Source organism: Drosophila willistoni, unplaced genomic scaffold (assembly GCF_018902025.1).
Source record: "Drosophila willistoni isolate 14030-0811.24 unplaced genomic scaffold, UCI_dwil_1.1 Seg169, whole genome shotgun sequence".
Lineage (NCBI taxonomy): Eukaryota > Metazoa > Arthropoda > Insecta > Diptera > Drosophilidae > Drosophila > Drosophila willistoni.
Genome location: NW_025814128.1, coordinates 6,087,111 through 6,106,465, shown reverse-complemented (window position 1 = coordinate 6,106,465; position 19,355 = coordinate 6,087,111). Strand labels below are relative to the sequence as shown.

Genomic DNA, 19,355 nt, shown 5'->3' with positions numbered 1-19,355 from the left:
GCACTTTAGTTAATGCTGAAAGCTGCAGCAAGAGTATCTACTCTTGCCACACATCTTGAAATGGTTTTCCAGCCAAATTCAACATAAAACTCATTTGTTCTTCCCCCTTCATTAACGGATAGTGGGTACTCGGTGCTCCAATCGGATGAGATCCCTGCAGTTATTAAAAACCACTCAAAGCCGAAAAAATCCCCTGGCCATGACCTAATTACACCGAAAATGATCCTTGGACTACCTATCATCGCCATTCAATACATCTGCAAACTGTTCAACGCTATAATAAGAATTGGCCACTTCCCAAGAGCATGGAAAAGGTCCACTATCAGCCATCATCCTATAGGCCAACTAGTTTGCTGCCATGTCTTTCGAAGCTTTTTGAAAAGGTCCTGCAGACCCGACTAAACTCATTTCTGGCATCGAAGAACACAACCCATTCACACCAGTTCGGCTTCCGCGAAAAACATGGGACAATTGAAGAAGTCAATCGCATAACATCCGAAATACGAACAGCATTCGAACTAAAAGAATACTGTTCGGCTGTCTTTCTCGATGTTGCCCAGGCATTCGATAGAGTTTGGCTGGAGGTTCTGATGTTCAAAATCCGACAAAAACTCCCACAGTACATTCGCAAACTCATGGAATCTTACCTTTACAATAGGAAACTCGATGCAAGATGTAATGGCTCCGTCTCGGCTGACTTTGAAATCAAAGCTGGTGTACCACAAGGCAGTGTACTCGGCCCATTGCTCTACCTGCTGTACACTGCAGACTTACCAACGAGTTTACGACTTACAACGTCCACTTTTGCCGATGACACGGCAGTCCTCAGAAAATCCAAATGCCCAATACAAGCCTCTGCAAAATTAGAGGAACACCTCAAGGTGGTAGAGGAATGGCTAGCAACCTGGCGTATCCGGGTCAACGAGCAGAAATGCAAACATGTTACATTTACGCTTAACAGAAGAAACTGTCCAGCTCTAATGCTAAACAACGTACCAGTTCCTCAAGCCGATGATGGCACTTACCTTGGCATCCACCTAGACAGAAGCCTAGCTTGGCGCAAGCACATTGAAGCAAATTGAAGCTGGAGTATAAAGTCCTCCTATACAACTCCGTACTGAAACCCATCTGGACTTACGGTGCCGTACTATGGGGGAATGCAAGTATCAGCAATGTCGAAGATTTTGATCTCAATGACGGAGGCTCCGTGGTACATATGAAACGACAACATTCAAAACTTCGTTACTTTTGAGGCTATTGCTTTCAAATTAAACATTTGTTAGTTTAATATATCTGTTAGTGACAGTGACCAATTTGATAAAGATCGGGTAACTATATCATATAGCTCCCATAGGAACGATCGGTGGAAAACAGTGACTTTGATCAATATCTTCGTTATTTCCTATGCTAAGATTGTAGGCCGTTCTTTCGCAAACAATAGCCTTATTAGATAAAACGTTTTTTCACTTTAATGGCTATACGTAAGAAAAGAGGTACCAAAAAAGTTGCAAGGGTATAGAAACTTTGACGCGGTCGAAGTTAGCCCCGGCCCTCTTGTTTTATTTGCAATCTCACTTTTTTTTTTAAATGGTTTAAATTTCTCAAGAAATATTTGTTTTTTGTCATTCGAGTAACGATAATAAATGGTAGATAGGAAATGGGCGTTCTACTTACATAATTTCCAACAAATTCTTATTCGTGGACTTTTTTTTAAAATATCGTGTTAACGATATAATTTCCTTAGTACGTCGCAGAATTAAACACTGCCGAATTAGAACTTTTAAAACTTTTTAATTTGTTCGTTTTTAGAAATGTCATTTACTTCATACCACTGTTGGGCGCCAATTAAGATAATTCATTGTATTATTTATTGATTGTGAACATTGAATATATTATTATATATGTATATATATTCTAACAAAAAAGCGACCCTTAAATATATATATAAATATATGTATACAATAAAAAAACACTAAAATAAATAGAAAGAAAACAAGCAACAATATATAAATACAAATTTTTATATATTTATATACATATGTATGCAATAAATAAAAAGGCAACAATATATATATACAAATTTATATATTTAATTACTACACAAAGTAACCAAAAAAACAACAACATATGGGCATTTCCGGAAAAAGGTCAACCACAGGGCCTAAACATAAAGTACCAAAGATCTGGGTGTTTTTCATTATATTGTGGGCGGTAGATGAATTAACCGATGTCAGAGTATTAAGGAAATTCGGGTTTTAGTTGCTTTAGATTAATAGTAGTTTATTTTATTTCTTAATGTACTTATTATTTATTATAGTTATTATTTTTTATAGCTATTATTTATTATAGTTATTATTAATGTTCTTTCGATATCTGTCCTGCCTCCAATCCACGCTCAGCAACGACTGACTCACACGTCAAACGCGCTAAACTTACCTCTCTCTCAGAGAGTCAATTAAAATACTGGGATCGAAGAGTAGCAAGAGAGCAAGTGTGACCGTCTTTCCTGCTACAACTCGGCCGTCCTGACCGTAATGTTTATGCCCAACCGGGCAACACAAGGGTTAAAGGAGGCGGAAGCTTTCACCTCGCGCCGCTCTCCCGATGGTGCCCATCGCTCTCCCCACGAAAGAACTCCCCACACTTCGCTCCAAGCGGGGCTTGGTGCCCTGCTCTTAATTAAGCTAGGTTTAGTGTCAAACTTACAAGTGAATAAAACAGAACATTGAAGTGAGATTGCTGCAGTACCCAATTTCTTGAAGGAAGACATTTTAAGGAAAAATTCATTTAGCTGCCTACTTAGGAAATTCAACCCCCCTACGAAAACATTTGGTCCTTCGAGCCGGATACTAAGATCCTCTCGAACCACTAGCATCGGTGGAATTTCATCCATATTTCAAGCTAAGTAATTTTTTTGCAAATTATAGGTATATGAGTACATGTACATGCCTCCAGCATCCGTACCCATACTCACATACATATAATTGTTGCCATTGATTCTCCTAATCCAAGTAAAAATTACTTTCGCGCAAATTTTTCCTCCTCAAAGGAGAGAAAATTTTGGTCCCCAAATTTTCATACATATATATGTGTCCAGTACATAAGGCGCCATATTGGTTCGCCCACTTCAAGTTTTTTTCTCGCACTTTGGCATATATAGGCCAAGTATATAAGGCGCCATATTTTATTTGCCTATTTCCAATATATATTTTTTCGCAATTTCAAAAAATATTAACACATATGTATGTATGCAGTGAATCAAACCTACGAAAAAAGTGATCTCCTACATATAAGATATATATATGCAAGCAGAGTGTGTGAATGTGACAAAAATTACAAACATATCCAGTGCTACATTAAATCCAAAATAAAGGTTTTGTGCAAATACAGTCCACTCCTGGGAAAAGTGTGCGCGCAGTGAAAGGTGGTTTCAACGAAGAGAAGAAAATTTTCAATACAAATAATAAAGATTTAAAAAAAAAAAAAAACGAAAGTGAACCACCCTCTCACATATAAAAGCCACACTTAGACATTTCTGGTGACCAGACACCCTATAAAGTTGGGGGCATATCGGTTAGACACAGCAAAAGAAATCATATTAAAAAAAAAAAAAAAAAAAACCATTAATTTATATAAAGAAATCCGATCCATTCACACCTCTGCATATCGCCATTCCATATTTTCATATTTAAAAAAAAAAAAAAAAAAGAGAAATTTTTAAATACATATATATATACTCCAACATTTTACATATCCATACACATACATATATATGTATACATATTTTTCCATACATAAAATTTTACATATATATATTCATATCCATATACATATACATATTTTTTTCCATACATAAAATTTTACATATTGATTCTCATATACATATCCATACATACATACATTCCACAAAATTTCTAATTTTTTCGCACACAAATATATTTTTCCATCACCGCGAACAAATCCCGCTATCCCTTGCAGCCTATATACATACATACATACGAGCATACATAAGTACCGCTTAACTGCAGTATACCAGCACAGCTGCAAGCTCATGTGCCAAAGACCGGCACAAAGCAAACGACCAAAAGTAGCTGTGCTGTATACCCTAGGTTGGCAGGCACTTTGTGGGGTATATATGTTGAAGGGTCACGTTGAGGAAAAAATCGAATAATATTTAATTGGTAAAAATTTGTGTTCCGCGTTTTTGTTTATTCTATTCCCACGCGTTCCAAGTCGTATTTTTTGGAGTTATATTTCAATTCCAAAATATTCCCACGTGTTCCAAGTCGTATTTTTGGAGTTATATTTCAATTCCAAAATATTCCCACGTGTTCCAAGTCGTATTTTTGGAGTTATATTTCAATTCCAAAGTATTCCCACGTATTCCAAGTCGTATTTTTGGAGTTACATTTCAAGTCCAAAATATTCCCACGTGTTCCAAGTCGTATTTTTGGAGTTATATTTCAATTCCAAAGTATTCCCACGTATTCCAAGTCGTATTTTTGGAGTTATATTTCAATTCCAAAATATTCCCACGTGTTCCAAGTCGTATTTTTGGAGTTATATTTCAATTCCAAAATATTCCCACGTGTTCCAAGTCGTATTTTTGGAGTTATATTTCAATTCCAAAGTATTCCCACGTATTCCAAGTCGTATTTTTGGAGTTACATTTCAAGTCCAAAATATTCCCACGTGTTCCAAGTCGTATTTTTGGAGTTATATTTCAATTCCAAAGTATTCCCACGTATTCCAAGTCGTATTTTTGGAGTTACATTTCAAGTCCAAAATATTCCCACGTGTTCCAAGTCGTATTTTTGGAGTTATACTTCAATTCCAAAGTATTCCCACGTGTTCCAAGTCGTATCTTTGGAGTTAGATTCCAATTCCAAAGTGTTTCCAAGCGTTTCAAGTCGTATCTTTGGTTCTATTGCAATTCCAAAGTATTCCCACACGTTCCAAGTCGCATCTTTGGAGTTATATTGAAATTCCAAAGTATTCCCACACGTTCCAAGTCGTATCTTTGGAGTTAGATTCCAATTACAAAGTGTTTCCAAGCGTTTCAAGTCTTATCTTTGGTTCGATTTCAATTCCAAAGTGTTTCCACCCGCTCCAAGTCGCATCTTTGTAGTTATATTTGAATTCCAAGGTGTTCCAAGCCGTTCCTAGGGTTTTTTGGCAGTGTTCCAAGTCATTCCAAACGTACCAGCTCGTTTTCTGGTTTTTTTCAATCTATTTCAAGGCGTTTCAAAGCCGTTCTTCAAGTGGTTTGGTAGTGTTCCAGTTTTTCCCAAACGTTCCAGTTCGTCTTTTTGGCTAATTTTCAAGCCGTGCCAAGCCAGCTCACCACTTTATAACCGCCACTCTCTGGGGTTATGAGCACGAGCCCGTCAAAAGACGAGAAAGCAGCTGAGAACACTGCAGCCCCGAGCAAATCCTCAATTGCTGCTCCAGGTCAGCGCCAGAGGAGTACCAGCCCTACTACTCCTCCTTCCCGAGCATTTCAGACCCTCTCTAGTCCACTAACTCTCAAGTCCGCACCATCGAGCACGACCTTTCAGCAAGCCACGTCAGAGCCACGACGAGCAAGCCAAAAAGAGGTCAAATCATTGGTACCACTTCCACAGATTTTGGTAACCGCCCCAAGAGTCACTCGGTCCGAGACCAAAAGGGTTTTAGCTGCTTCCACCATGGCTTTGAAGAAGTTTGGTTCCATTTGCGATAAACTAAGTCAGTTTGAAGTCGACACCCACGTCACGTCACTGTCCGAGGTCAGCGTATTTACGCTCCAAGTCCGTCGTGATCGAGTTCAAGCGTTGTGGGAGAAGGTCGAGCAGGAATATGAGAAATGCGAGGCACTCATAGATGGTAAAGACGATAACTCTGAAGATTTAGCCATCCAAGCTAAATATGACAAATGCTATCAAGTTTACGAGCGATGCACGGCTCGATTAAACGAGCTTATCCATGAAAGGTCTGCTCCGACTCCTCCGAACCGTCATGCGCCTACCTCTGCACCAGCAGAACGAGGCTGTCGATTGCCACCCATTGACACAGAAGTCTTTACGGGAGATTATTTAAAATGGCCCACATTCCGTGACTTGTTTACAGCCATCTACATAAGCGATTCGCGAATTTCCCCTGTTGAAAAGCTGTACCATCTCCTAGCGAAAACGAGGGGTGAAGCCAACCTCATTGTAGCAAAATTCCCGCTTACAAATGATGGTTTTGAAACGGCATGGAATGCACTTAAACAGCGTTTCGAAAATAAGCGACTTATCGTGAACAGCCAATTCCGAGCACTTCTTGACCTGCCTCAAATTTCCCATGAGTCCGGAAAAGCATTACAGGATCATCAGAATGCTCTGCAGGCATCCATTCGCGCTTTTGAGCACTGTGGCCTGCCAGTAACCACTTGGGGAGGCATGTTCGTATTTTTCTGTTCCATCAAATTGCCAAAGAATACCCTTTCATTATGGGAGCAATCTCTGGGAGACAAGACTGCCATTCCAGAGTGGCAAATGATGGACGATTTCCTCACTGAGCGGTTCCGTACGCTCGAAGCGGTGGAAAATACAACTGCAATGGCTATTTCGGTTCCCACATCGAAACCTCCACGAAATCCGATTCCAGCCACCCGAAAGGCTAATACATTTGAAGCCAAGGTGACCACCAAACCAAAATCCTGTGATCTCTGTATGAAGGAGAATCACCCGGTGCGTCGATGTCCCCGCTTCCTTCAGATGACGGTGCCAGAGAGGGTGGCATACATAAAGAAAAAGTCCCTTTGTCTGAACTGTTTCGCAAGAGGACATCAAGTAAAAGATTGTCCGAGTCAGCACAATTGCTTCACGTGCAAGGGGCGTCACAATACGCTCTTGCACAAGGACGCCCGACCGGAGAATAATCCAACGTCGGTCCCAGCTCAGCCCAGTTCGCACAATATTGTCCGGACTTACTTTACCTCTGAGGCAAGGTCCTCACGAGATAAGTTGCTAGGTACAGCGATCGTGGACTTTTGGCACAAGGGCACTACTTATGCTTCACGGGCGCTATTAGACCGGCTTCTGAAGCCAATTTCATATCCGAAAGAATGTTCCGACTCATGAAGTTACCATTCCAAACTGTCAGGGCCGAAGTGACAGGCATTAACGGAAAGGTCAATAGAACCTTGAAGGTCTGTCACATAAGCATTCGGTCATCGCATGGACCTCCAGTCCAGATCGAGATAGAAGCGTTTGTCTTGTCCCAAGTTGCTGATGATTTGCCGTCATGTACGATAGCCCAAGCCACACTGGAAGGAATGCCCAATATTCCTCTAGCCGACCCCTCCTTCAGATTAAAGGCAAAGATCGATCTACTCCTTGGCATTGATGTAATACCAGCGGTGACTCTTTCCGGCATCCAGACCGAAGTGTGCGGATCTTTAATGGCTCAAGAGACAAGATTCGGTTGGGTCATTTCAGGCCCGTTGCAAGGGGTCCCCGTCAGTTCATGTGCCGCGTTCACCACGAGGGTCGCAGTTAGCAGAGAGGAGGGACTTGAAACTCTTCTCACAAGGTTTTGGGAGGTGGAGGATCTACCGGGCAAACCGGTAGAAGATTCTGACTCTGTTTGCGAGGTCAATTTCCAGAAGACCACAAGAAGAGATGTTTCGGGGAGATATACGGTCTCACTTCCGTTTCGAGATCCAACCAACATCAACCTTGGTCATTCCAGACCAGGGGCATTGGCTCAGTTCCTAAAAAACGAAAGCCGACTCCTTAAAAATATTCCGGCAAAAACTGAGTATGACGCCGTCATCCAAGAATATTTGGACTTGGGCCACATGCGTCAGGTTCCATTTGACGGCACTAATAACAATTTTTATTTGCCACACCATGCGGTTTTCAAGCCCGACAGCACCACAACAAAGGTACGGGTAGTTTTTAACGCCTCTAGCAAGTCCACCAACGGAGTAAGTCTCAACGACATACTTTACCCTGGTCCGGTACTTCAGTCCGATTCACTACTCAGATTCTCAAGTGGCGTTTTTTCCGAGTAGTTTTCAATGCCGACATCACAAAAATGTACCGCCAAATTATGGTCGATCCAATCCATACGCCATTTCAGAGGATCCTGTTCCGAAATAAAGAGGGGCAACTTGGTGATTACGAGCTGAATACCGTCACGTTTGGCATTAACTGTGCTCCGTTCTTAGCCATCCGAGTACTTCAGCAACTCGCAAGTGATGTACAATCCAAATTTCCTTTCGCTAGCGATATTATCAAGTCCTATATGTATGTCGATGATGTCCTGGCAGGGGCTCATAATGAAACAACGGCAATCGCAATGGTCAATGAACTTCAAGACGCTCTTGGTTCAGCTGGCTTTCCCTTGCGCAAATGGACATCGAATGTGAAGAGCGTGCTCAGTTGTATTCCAAAGAGTCATTTACTGAATGCTGATTTCCTCGACATCGAAGAGGCCAGCACAGCGAAAACACTGGGAATCCGATGGAAAGCGACTACGGATGAGTTTTATTTTGTCATCTCACCCCAAGATGTCAAGTCAGCTTATACTAAGCGAGAAGTCCTCGGGCAGATCGCCAAGATATTCGATCCCGCTGGCTGGCTGGCTCCCTTTGTGATTCAAGCCAAGGTGTTTATGCAAGAGCTCTGGTTACAAGAGCTAGGGTGGGATGATCAATTGCCCAGTGAACTCCATCACAGGTGGCAGGATTTTACAAAGAGCTACTCCTTCCTTGACCAGATCCGAATTCCACGATGGGTTCTTCATGACCCAAATTCCGACATCCAATTCCATTGTTTTTGCGATGCGTCACAGCGGGCTTATGGTGCCGCAATTTACGTGCGCGTTAGCAATGACCAAGGCATATCATGCTGCCTTCTTGCAGCGAAATCTAGAGTCGCCCCGGTTAAAACGGTTTCATTGCCCCGCCTTGAATTATGCGGAGCTACACTTTTAGCGGAACTGGCAGCTGCAGTTCTTCCGCAACTTCCAGTTGATAATGCGGAGGCTTTTTATTGGTCAGATTCCACCGTCGTACTGTCGTGGTTAAATAAGCCACCCTGCACATGGACAACGTTTGTCGCAAATCGGGTAGCAAAGATTGTGACGGCAACAAATGACGCCCCATGGAATCACGTTCGTTCAGAGGACAACCCAGCAGATCTCCCTAGCCGCGGCCTGAGTGCGCAGGAATTGGTACACAAGGATTTGTGGTGGCACGGCCCACCATGGCTACGGGAACCACAAGAGTCCTGGCAGCGAGCGACACCACTCCCACTAGACACTGCCTTGGAGAAGCGGGTAGTGAAGGTCCACGTCGCGATCGCTAAGCCAGCCAACGAGATACTATCTCGTTTTTCCAATCTGGCACGTGCCTTACGAGTGATAGCATATGTGATCCGTTTCGGCAGAAGGTGTCGTAAACTGCCAAACGATTACTCCGGGGAGGTGACCTCTAGCGAGATCAATCAAGTACTCCAGGCGTTGATCCGAGTCACTCAGCGTGATTACTTTCCGACGGAACATCGGTGTCTACAGCAGAAGAAATCTCTGCCCACGTCTAGCACCATTCTCAATTTGAATCCTTTCATTGACGCATCATGTGTGATCCGAGCATGTGGGCGCGTGCAACAAGCAGCGGCCCTTAGTTACGATGAGCGTAACCCCATTCTGTTGCCAGTAGTAAGTCCGTTGTCCCGGCTGTTGGTGCTTTTCACGCATCAGATCTCTCTCCATGGGGGCAGCCAACTGGTAGTCCGTCTCATCCGACAGAGATACTGGATTCCAAGACTGCGGAATCTAGTAAAATCGGTGGTCAATTCATGCAAAGTCTGTGTGATTTATAAAAGAAGGCTGCAATCACAGCTAATGGGCACCCTTCCGGCACAGCGAACTACTTTCGCACGACCTTTCACGACCACCGGGATAGATTTCGCAGGTCCTTTCGACATCAAGAGTTTCACCGGCCGCGTTTGCCGCATATCAAAGGGATATGTGTGTGTCTTTGTTTGCTTTTCCACCAAAGCCATTCACCTTGAGGCAACTTCGGATTTGAGTACCGAAGCATTTCTGGCAGCATTCGCTCGCTTTGTATCGAGGCGAGGGTGTCCCCAGCAAGTGCAGTCCGACAACGGAAAAAACTTCGTAGGTGCATCCAGAGTGCTTGAAAAAGATTTCCTAAATTCTACCCAGCAGAAAATATTATCCCACTACAGCCATCAGAATCTGTCCTGGCATTTCATCCCTCCCGGGGCACCACACATGGGAGGGTTGTGGGAGGCTGGAGTTAAGAGTTTTAAAACTCTGTTCTACAAGGCCACTTCCAACCAAAGGTATACTTTTGAAGAGTTCTCTACGCTGCTGGCTAAGGTAGAGGCGTGTTTGAACTCGCGGCCGATTTCTCCTATGTCTGAAGACCCCACCGACTCTTTAGCTTTGACCCCAGGCCATTTCCTAGTTGGCGGTCCATTGCTATCCGTGACGGAACCTGAAATCAAGGATCAGGTACCGTCTATCATTAACCGGTGGCAGCGTCTGAAGGCCGTGAGTCAGCATTTCTGCACCCGATGGAAAGACGAGTATCTGAAGGAGCTACATAAGCGCAATAAGTGGCGATTCCCTTCTAAAAATCTTGAAGTGGGCGATCTGGTGGTACTCAAAGACGACAATCTTCCATTTAATGAATGGCGTCTCGGGCGAATCCACCAGACACACCCTGGCAGTGACGGCAATGTCCGCGTCGTCGACTGCTTACCGCTCGCGGTATTGTGAAGCGTCCCGTCGCAAAGTTGATCTTTCTTCCTCCAGAAGAAAGAATTCAAACCCATTACGTAAAACTACAGTAGCGTCCAGCACTTGGTCCTTCCTCCCAAGTAAGAAGGGCCGAGCTGCCAGTAGTAATATGTGTTCTATCGTCCTACATTAATCCGCTTTCTTCATTATTTGTCCCGGCAGCTTCCTGATATTCGTCAACCTAGATCCCGTTTCCATGGCTCCGAGACCGCGTTCAGTACAGGCATCGAAAGAGGAGCGCAGATGTTCGCGAGGAACTGAGTCCTTCCGTTGCCGAGTCTGTCGCGGAATCCATCCTCTGAAGCGATGCCGTCGCTTCCTGCGGCTGAACGTGGAGAAGAGGATGAGGGCAGTGCTGGCGAATAAGTACTGCGCCAATTGCCTGGCCCACCAACATTCCGGAGGAAGCTGCTTAAGCGGTGATAAGTGCCGAATCTGTGAGGAGGATCACCACACGCTGCTTCACTTCCATGAACAGCCACGTCGACGCACTCCAAGCTCCGTCGTACGCCGAGTCACCCCCGAGTCCTCCAGACGAAGGGTCGCGCCAACGCCAGCCTCCGATCCGAAACTGACCTTGACCACACTGCTGCAGCACCGCAATCCGCATCTGATGCCCACGGCGATGGTGCGTATTGAGACGGAGGGAAAAACCTTCGACGTAAAGGCCCTGGTGGACCCTTGTTCTGCGGTATCGTCGATGGCGACGTCATTGGCCACGGCCTTCAAGTTGACAGCCGTCAATATAGGGGCAGAGAAAGCGGTGGCAGCAGTGATCCGGTCCCCAATCAGTGAAGGATGGCGATTGGAGGCGATCCTGAAGGTGGTCGATGGCTTGTGCTGCCGCACTCCAAGCGCTCCGGTGGACCCACAGATCGCCAAAAGGTTTGAGGGCATCGTCCTGGCGGATGAGACGTTCTACCGACCGTCGTCAGTGTCTCTGGTTCTGGGCGCGGATGTGATCACGGAGGTCATGCTAGAAGGGAGTCTACCTGGGGTTGGCGGGCGGCCGATTGCGATGCGCACAGTTTTTGGCTGGACCCTGTCCGGAGCGTGCCATTAAACTGCCTGGGTCTTGCACTCCTGCAAGGGGGGGAGCATGTTTATGCCCAACCGGGCAACACAAGGGTTAAAGGAGGCGGAAGCTTTCACCTCGCGCCGCTCTCCCGATGGTGCCCATCGCTCTCCCCACGAAAGAACTCCCCACACTTCGCTCCAAGCGGGGCTTGGTGCCCTGCTCTTAATTAAGCTAGGTTTAGTGTCAAACTTACAAGTGAATAAAACAGAACATTGAAGTGAGATTGCTGCAGTACCCAATTTCTTGAAGGAAGACATTTTAAGGAAAAATTCATTTAGCTGCCTACTTAGGAAATTCAACCCCCCTACGAAAACAGTAGTTTATTTTATTTCTTAATGTACTTATTATTTATTATAGTTATTATTTTTTATAGCTATTATTTATTATAGTTATTATTAATGTTCTTTCGATATCTGTCCTGCCTCCAATCCACGCTCAGCAACGACTGACTCACACGTCAAACGCGCTAAACTTACCTCTCTCTCAGAGAGTCAATTAAAATACTGGGATCGAAGAGTAGCAAGAGAGCAAGTGTGACCGTCTTTCCTGCTACAACTCGGCCGTCCTGACCGTAAGATCTCCTGATCCTTACATAATAAATGTTACAATAAGGTGAAATCTTATGACTTCAAATTAGTTAAGGTACATTACATAAAAGTTTATTACAGTTAACATTATTTTCATTTGCTTAAGCATAATTTTTGGTTACTTTTTCTTTTACCTATCCAATGTTTTATATTGTGGCTAAACACCTTGATAAGGGTTACGACTAAGATGAAAGCCTTCCACAACCCTAATTAAAAATCGGTCATGTTTGAGAACCTTGTCTATCAAATAAGGCCCTTTGTGTTTTGGGATTAGCTTTTTTGACGCTCCTATAGTTGAATCGAAATTCTTCACCATGATATAATCCCCTGCCTTATATCCTGTGGGTGCTACCCTTTTGCTATTATACTGCTGCTCATTGTACTTCAGGCTTTGCTTCTGATGTATTTCCCCAACCTTTCTAATTGTATCCAAATTTCTTGGATGATTCACTATTCCTAACTGCTCTAGTCCTTCTCTTAACTCATCGCCGACATTGGCTTTGTGCTCTACTCCAAAGAGCATTTTGCTCGGTAACTGCTTAATGCTCATATGAAGTGTGTTATTTAAACAATGTTCAACATTCTCAACTATCAAATCCCAATATATACCCTTTTTTGGTTCCGATAATTTAGCAAGCATAGGTCCCAGTGTACGATTCACCCTCTCAATTTGGCCGTTAGCTTGAGGGAACCCTGTTACAAATATCTCGAGCTCTGATGACGTAAAACAGCTTCCTCTATCTGATGCTATGGAAAAGGGTCGACTGTAGGCCCTAAAATAGTCTTTAAGAGCTAGCACCGTTTGTTTACTATTCGTCGTCTTCGTTGGATATTTTTTTTATTTATTTATTTATTTAGAGCTAACTTATAATTGAAATTATAGGGTAGCGTGTGTTTTTATGGCTATGGCAGCGTTGGCCTTCAGCTCGTGCTTGTCTAGGTCTAGATATGTACAAAGATATTTACATAGGTTGTTTTTTTAGTTTTAATTTAGTTTTAACTTATTGTATGTGTGAGTAATGTTAATGTTTTACTTGTTTTATATGTTGTGGTACAGGTTTGTGTTTTTTAGGTATTGTAGAATTTTTAGCGTGTTTGTGGGTGTGAGGTTTGAGAGGCATTGAAGTGGGTTGGTGTTATTAAATATTGCAAGTCTTTATGTTTCGAAGGAGTTGCAGGATGCGAGTATGTGTTCTATTGAGATGTTTTGGTTGCAATATGGGCACGTGCTGGGTGTACGGTCAATGTAGTATTTGTGGGTAATCTTTGTGTGTCCGAGTCTAACAAGGGGAACTTCAGGTATGCGAATCACCGATTTGGATGAATTTTGGATATGTTGTAGAATACCCCGTCATTTGAAGCTGTGTGAAATATTTCGGCGCACTATTCTATATTTTCCTAATAAATCGGCTTTAAAGTTATAGCTTTGGTGACTTATAAGTAAAACGCCGAGTGGTCAACAAGCAGCTCGACGGTGTAAGGGGTAGAGGTCCTGCCTAAAATCGACGGAACTATGGTTCAACCCCCGCCCGAAACTAGTTAGTTTTGGGTTTTGATTTTTTTTTTTTGCTTTTTTAATAATTATTTTTGTTTAATAGCGAAATAGGTCTTTTGATGATTTGTAATTGGAAACATTTTTTATATATATTGAAATTATTGTAGATGCAAATTATTATTATTATCTATTATTAACTTGTACGCTTAAGGTAATACCAGCTATACGCTGCTATACGCCATTATGTACTGTATTTTTTAGGCAAGTTTAAAATATGATAAAGCGGATGCAAAACTTCTTAACGCTTATAGAAGAAAATCGAGAAATTTCATCAAAAGAAGACTGCACTAAAGTAAAATCCCCGTCAAAGACGGGGCAATTCCACTTGTCATCTACTGTATGTATGATATTGAAGGGAATGCTCAAGTATGCATGGTTCGCTTCAGATTAGAAAGTGGTTTTCCAAAATTTTTATTTCGTTTGTTTCCTTAAAATTGGTTTAAAGTTGGTATGTTTTTGCACAAAAGCATTATTTAAACATGTTCATAGTCTTGAGAAAATATACATACGGGTATCATGTTTTTATGATTTATATCACAGCAAAAAATGTGAAGGCAGAAGTTAATTCGTCTATTTTGCGTCTATATTATATTAATGTTTTTGTAAAGGCATAAAAAATGAATCCAATCAAAAATCATCAAAAGACCTATAACGTTATTAGACAAAAATAATTATTGAAAAAGCAAAAAAAAATGAAAACCCAAAACTAACTAGTTTCGGGCGGGGGTTGAACCATAGTTCCGCCGATTTTAGGCAGGACCTCTACCCCTTACACCGTCGAGCTGCTTGTTGACCACTCGGCGTTTTACTTATAAGTCACCAAAGCTATAACTTTAAAGCCGATTTATTAGGAAAATATAGAATAGTGCGCCGAAATATTTCACACAGCTTCAAATGACGGGGTATTCTACAACATAGCCAAAATTCATCCAAATCGGTGATTCGCATACCTGAAGTTCGCCTTGTAAGTCGTGTTATTTTGATTTGGTCTTTGCGTGCAAGAGAAAGTGGATTGTTTTTGAACAGGTGGTAGCTGTTGCGTTTGCTGTGATTTGTATTTTTGTACCAGGTGGAGGTTTCTGATAAACAGCTGTGTAGTTTAGATTGGTGTGTTTTTTTAATGTATTTCAGTATGTCTTTTATGTTATAGTTGTTTTTAATTATTAGAGGTTATTTGGCTGCATTTTTGGCGGCGGTATCTGCCTGTTCGTTTCCTAGTATTCCTACGTGTCCGAGTACCCATAGCAGTTTAAATTTTGGGAATGTTGCTTGTAAGGTGTTGCGTATGATTGAGCTGTAGTAATCGCAGTTATTTGCGTTGTTTATTGCGTTCATGGCGGATAAAGAATCTGAGCATATGCAGTATTTTCCCTTTTTGTTTTTGAAAATTTCTAGAGCTTCTGCGATTGCAATCGTTTCGGCAGAAAAGACAGACGAGTAGTGTGGAAGAAGGCTCGACTTTATGTGCGTTCCTTCATATGTGATGGCAAGAGTGGAAGTTGAGTAGGATTGGGAACCGTCGATATATATATATATATATATATGTGTATTTGTTGCTATCTTCTGATTTCTTTGTTTTGAATTTTGCCCGGTATAATTCTGGAGATGTGTTATTTTTGCAAAGATTTTGTAGGGTTGTGTCAATGTTTATCTGTTGTGTGTTCCAGGGTGTTGTGCTTTGGGGACGGGGGGTAATGGGCTGGTAGGGTAAGTTGTGGGTTTTGCTGTATTCTATTATATTGTCTATTGTAGAATTGTGTTTCTGTTTTTTGGAGGTCGGTATGCTTTAAGTATTCTAATGATAGGTGAGTTTTTCTCTTCTATCCTCTAATGTGGCAACGAGTGCTTCGTAGAGGATGTTTTGAGTTGGAGTTGTTCTGAATGCTCCGAGAGCAATTCTGAAGACTGTGTTAATTTAATACTTATTGTTAATATTTATCTTATACTTAGACGTTCTAGTTTTTGTTGAAGATACACCACTTATTTCCGTTTGTTTCTTGATCTTGGGTAATTTTAGCATTTGAGCTGCTTCTTCAGATAAAATAGTGCTCTGAGAACTACTATCAATCAAGGCTCTTAATGTTTAATATTCTCCATTTATTTTTTTAACTTGTATTAGGGCTGTGGCCAACCATTTTTGTTGCGCCGTAACGCAAGTATTTACCCTCTCCTGTTTTTCCCCAAAATGAAGAAGGGTATGGTGTCCCTTGCTGCACAATGAGCAGACCATTTCATTAGTGCATCTCTTGTTGCTTGAATGCTTCAAGCATCGGGTACACAATTGAACCTTTTTGACTACTTCCACCCTTTCTTTAGGTGTTAGCGCTTTAAATTTATAGCACAGAAGTGCGCTATGCCAGGGACCTTTGCAGGTTGGACAACTATCTTTAAACACCGCAACCGACGTTTTTTGTAACGGTTTTTTCTCTTCCTTTCTCATGGCACTTAGCGAGCAATATCTTAGCTCCAAGTATTCCATGACATCAGATAGCTTTTGAATTTGCCTTGTTTTCCTAATCTGACTCTCGAATAATTGCAGAGCCTCTCTGTCAAATTTCCTTAGCAGCAGTTGAGCGAATATTACGTCAACTTCATCGGACAAATTTGCTTTAATTTTAATTAAGTGTATTGACTCATTAATTAAGTCAATCAATCCCTTTACACTTTTTGCGGATTTTTTGTTGATCATCGGTAAATCAACGATCCGACTTAATTGTTCGGAAAATACCCTCCGATTATTCTCATACCGCTTGGTTAACAGTTCCCAAGCGGCACTATAATTGTCAGCTGAACATGACAGTAAATGAGCTACTATGCTCCTGCTTCGCCCTTTAACGCGGATTTTAAATAATTGAACTTAAGAGCCATACTTAAATCCTCTCTTTTTATACCCTTGCAAAAAGGGTATATTAATTTTGGTCAGAAGTGTGCAACGCATAGAAGGAAGCATTTCCGACCATATAAAGTATATATATTCTTGATCAGCACGACGAGACGAGTTCAAATAGCCATGTCCGTCCGTCCGTCCGTCCGTCTGGATCAACGCAAACTCCTCCTAGACCGTTGGAGCTACAGAGCAGGCTTGTATATACTGCAGGCGTTGTATATCTCGGATTCAGCCGGATCGGATCATTATATCATATAGCTCCCATACAAATGGCAAAGTCACGAAATGTGACTTTTCTTAATCACTTCGTTATTTTCTGAGCTATTGTCATGAAATTGTGAGTTATTGGTGAGTTAATTACACATATAAATAACTGTGCCAAATTTGATCAAGATCGGGTGACTATATCATATAGCTCCCATAGGAACGATCTTTTGAAAATAGTGACTTTTGTCAATAACTTCGTCACTTTGACGCGATTGCTTTCAAATTAAACATTTGTTAGTTTAATATATCTGTTAATGACTGTGCCAAATTTGAAAAAGGTCGGGTTACTATATCGTATAGCCATAGGAACGATCGGTGGAAAACAGTGACTTTGATCAATATCTTAGTTTTTTCCTACGCTAAGATTGTAGGCCGTTCTTTCGCAAACATTAGGCTTTTTAGATAAAAGGTTTTTCCACTTTGATGGCTATAGGTAAGGAAAGAGTTACCATAAAAGTTGAAAGGGTATAGAAACTTTGACGCGGTCGAAGTTAGCCCCGGCCCTCTGGTTTCAATTAATTCCGCAAATAATTCTACAAACAAATCCCATTCTCTAGGTTCTCTAGAAAATGTGGGTACCTGTATTTTTGGCAACACCGGTAGTTCGCCTCTCACGGTAACATTCTCAACTTTTAAATTTTTCTGATCGTTCATTTTCATTTCTAACACTGATACTGAATTTTGGTCATCGAATTCTAAATCATCCATAGCATTTTTAAATTTTGCAAAATTTTGTCAAACCCCGGCACGCCTGTACTTTCTCCCATAAATAATTGATCTTATTAACATATATCATGCATGTCTCTGTTGAATTATCTATAGTGCGTAAATCTTTGGTTACCCTATCCAAATATTCCTGGAGCTGTCATGTTCTATCCATAAATATCTCCTGGCTAACTTTGGCGTTTTCATTACCGCGCGCCTCTACTTTGCTATCATCCAACTTTTCGAACATCGATACATCTGATTCACTGTTTTCCGAATCACCAGTGCCCTGCCTGCTTGACTTCCCTTTGGCTATTATTCTGGCTGCCATATCTAAACCTTCCTTATACTTTTCATCTGTGAAATAGTAGTGTTCGGTTAGTCCACTCTGTAGCATTTGGCTATTGTAACTAATCCATAGCTTCTGTATCTCACTTACTTCGTTAAGAATCTTGCTAGTAAACTTACTAGCATCTAACTCTTCTAGCTTCTTTAACCTTTTATGCAACTCGTGTTGCTTCGCTAACAATTTTTCAGTTTTTGTGGGAAACATTTTTGTCTTATACATATATTAGGATACCGGTATAAGTATATAAGTATAAGTATATATAATAATAAAAAAGTACTTATAACTATTCTAATTTATATCTTATCTGATGATCCTGTCATTGATACCGTTCGCCACTGTTGTCCGCCAAGTACAGTTGTCTGCCGCTGCTTGTCTGCCGCTGGGTAGCGATAGTTTGCTCGCCTTTTTGTTTTATATTACGTCGCCTTCTTCGTCTTTCGCAACTATCTTGTTGCCTTACTGCTTCTTTGCAACTGTGTCGTTGCTTGCTGATGCTTCTTTTGTGTATATTTGTGTATACATAAACACAAATTTGTATTTTATATTGTTTATTTTTTTGTTTTCACTTTCGATATCTGGGCTTCGAATACGCCACACACTAACTCCAAACTTAACAATTTTTTTACCGCCGCCGAAATTATTGTAGTTGCTCGACTAGCCAAACTGCCTTTATTTACTCGGTCGAAATCACTTTTTATTTGTTAAGCAATATTTTGCTTTTATATTATACTCTGTCTGGGGGAAAACAAGAGTTTTTTTATTTTGCTACCTTTAGTTGATCTTAGCATTTACTCTTGCATAAGAATCCAGACTTGAAGAAGCTGATTCAATCTCTGAGTCTCTTACCACTGGTGGGGGAAAACTACAGAGTTCCTTTTACTCGAAGGACCAAAATGAAAAGGGATTCCGGGCGAAGGAAAAATAACCCAATCTTCATTCGTTGAATTCAAATTATGAACTCATTTTTTTTACAAAAGTACGGAGTTTATATAGGAATTCTTAGGCTCTAGGAGGTAACAATTGTTCTTAAGGAGATCTTATTCTAGTACGACGCACACCCACGTATTCGGGGGTTGAAAAATTATTATTATTTTGGGCACGGCGTCGGCCACTGACATCCTGCCGTT

General features: G+C 41.6%; 3 protein-coding genes across 3 annotated transcripts; all 3 read left to right on the top strand.

Annotated features, from left to right (window-relative positions):
- The first annotated feature begins 2,650 nt into the window (after positions 1-2,650).
- Positions 2,651-11,936, top strand: LOC124460942. The gene is made up of 2 exons (XM_047012528.1): positions 2,651-2,905; positions 10,963-11,936. Exon 2 carries the CDS (start codon positions 10,997-10,999, stop codon positions 11,861-11,863), a length of 867 nt encoding a protein of 288 aa, XP_046868484.1. The 5' UTR covers positions 2,651-2,905; positions 10,963-10,996; the 3' UTR covers positions 11,864-11,936.
- Positions 5,688-8,041, top strand: LOC124460951. Its single transcript, XM_047012537.1, has 2 exons — positions 5,688-5,971; positions 7,129-8,041. The coding sequence occupies exons 1-2, from the start codon at positions 5,688-5,690 to the stop codon at positions 8,039-8,041; spliced, it is 1,197 nt and encodes a 398-aa protein (XP_046868493.1).
- LOC124460950 lies at positions 8,329-10,779 on the top strand. The gene is made up of 2 exons (XM_047012536.1): positions 8,329-8,622; positions 8,824-10,779. Exons 1-2 carry the CDS (start codon positions 8,329-8,331, stop codon positions 10,777-10,779), a joined length of 2,250 nt encoding a protein of 749 aa, XP_046868492.1.
- Positions 11,937-19,355: the final 7,419 nt, after the last annotated feature.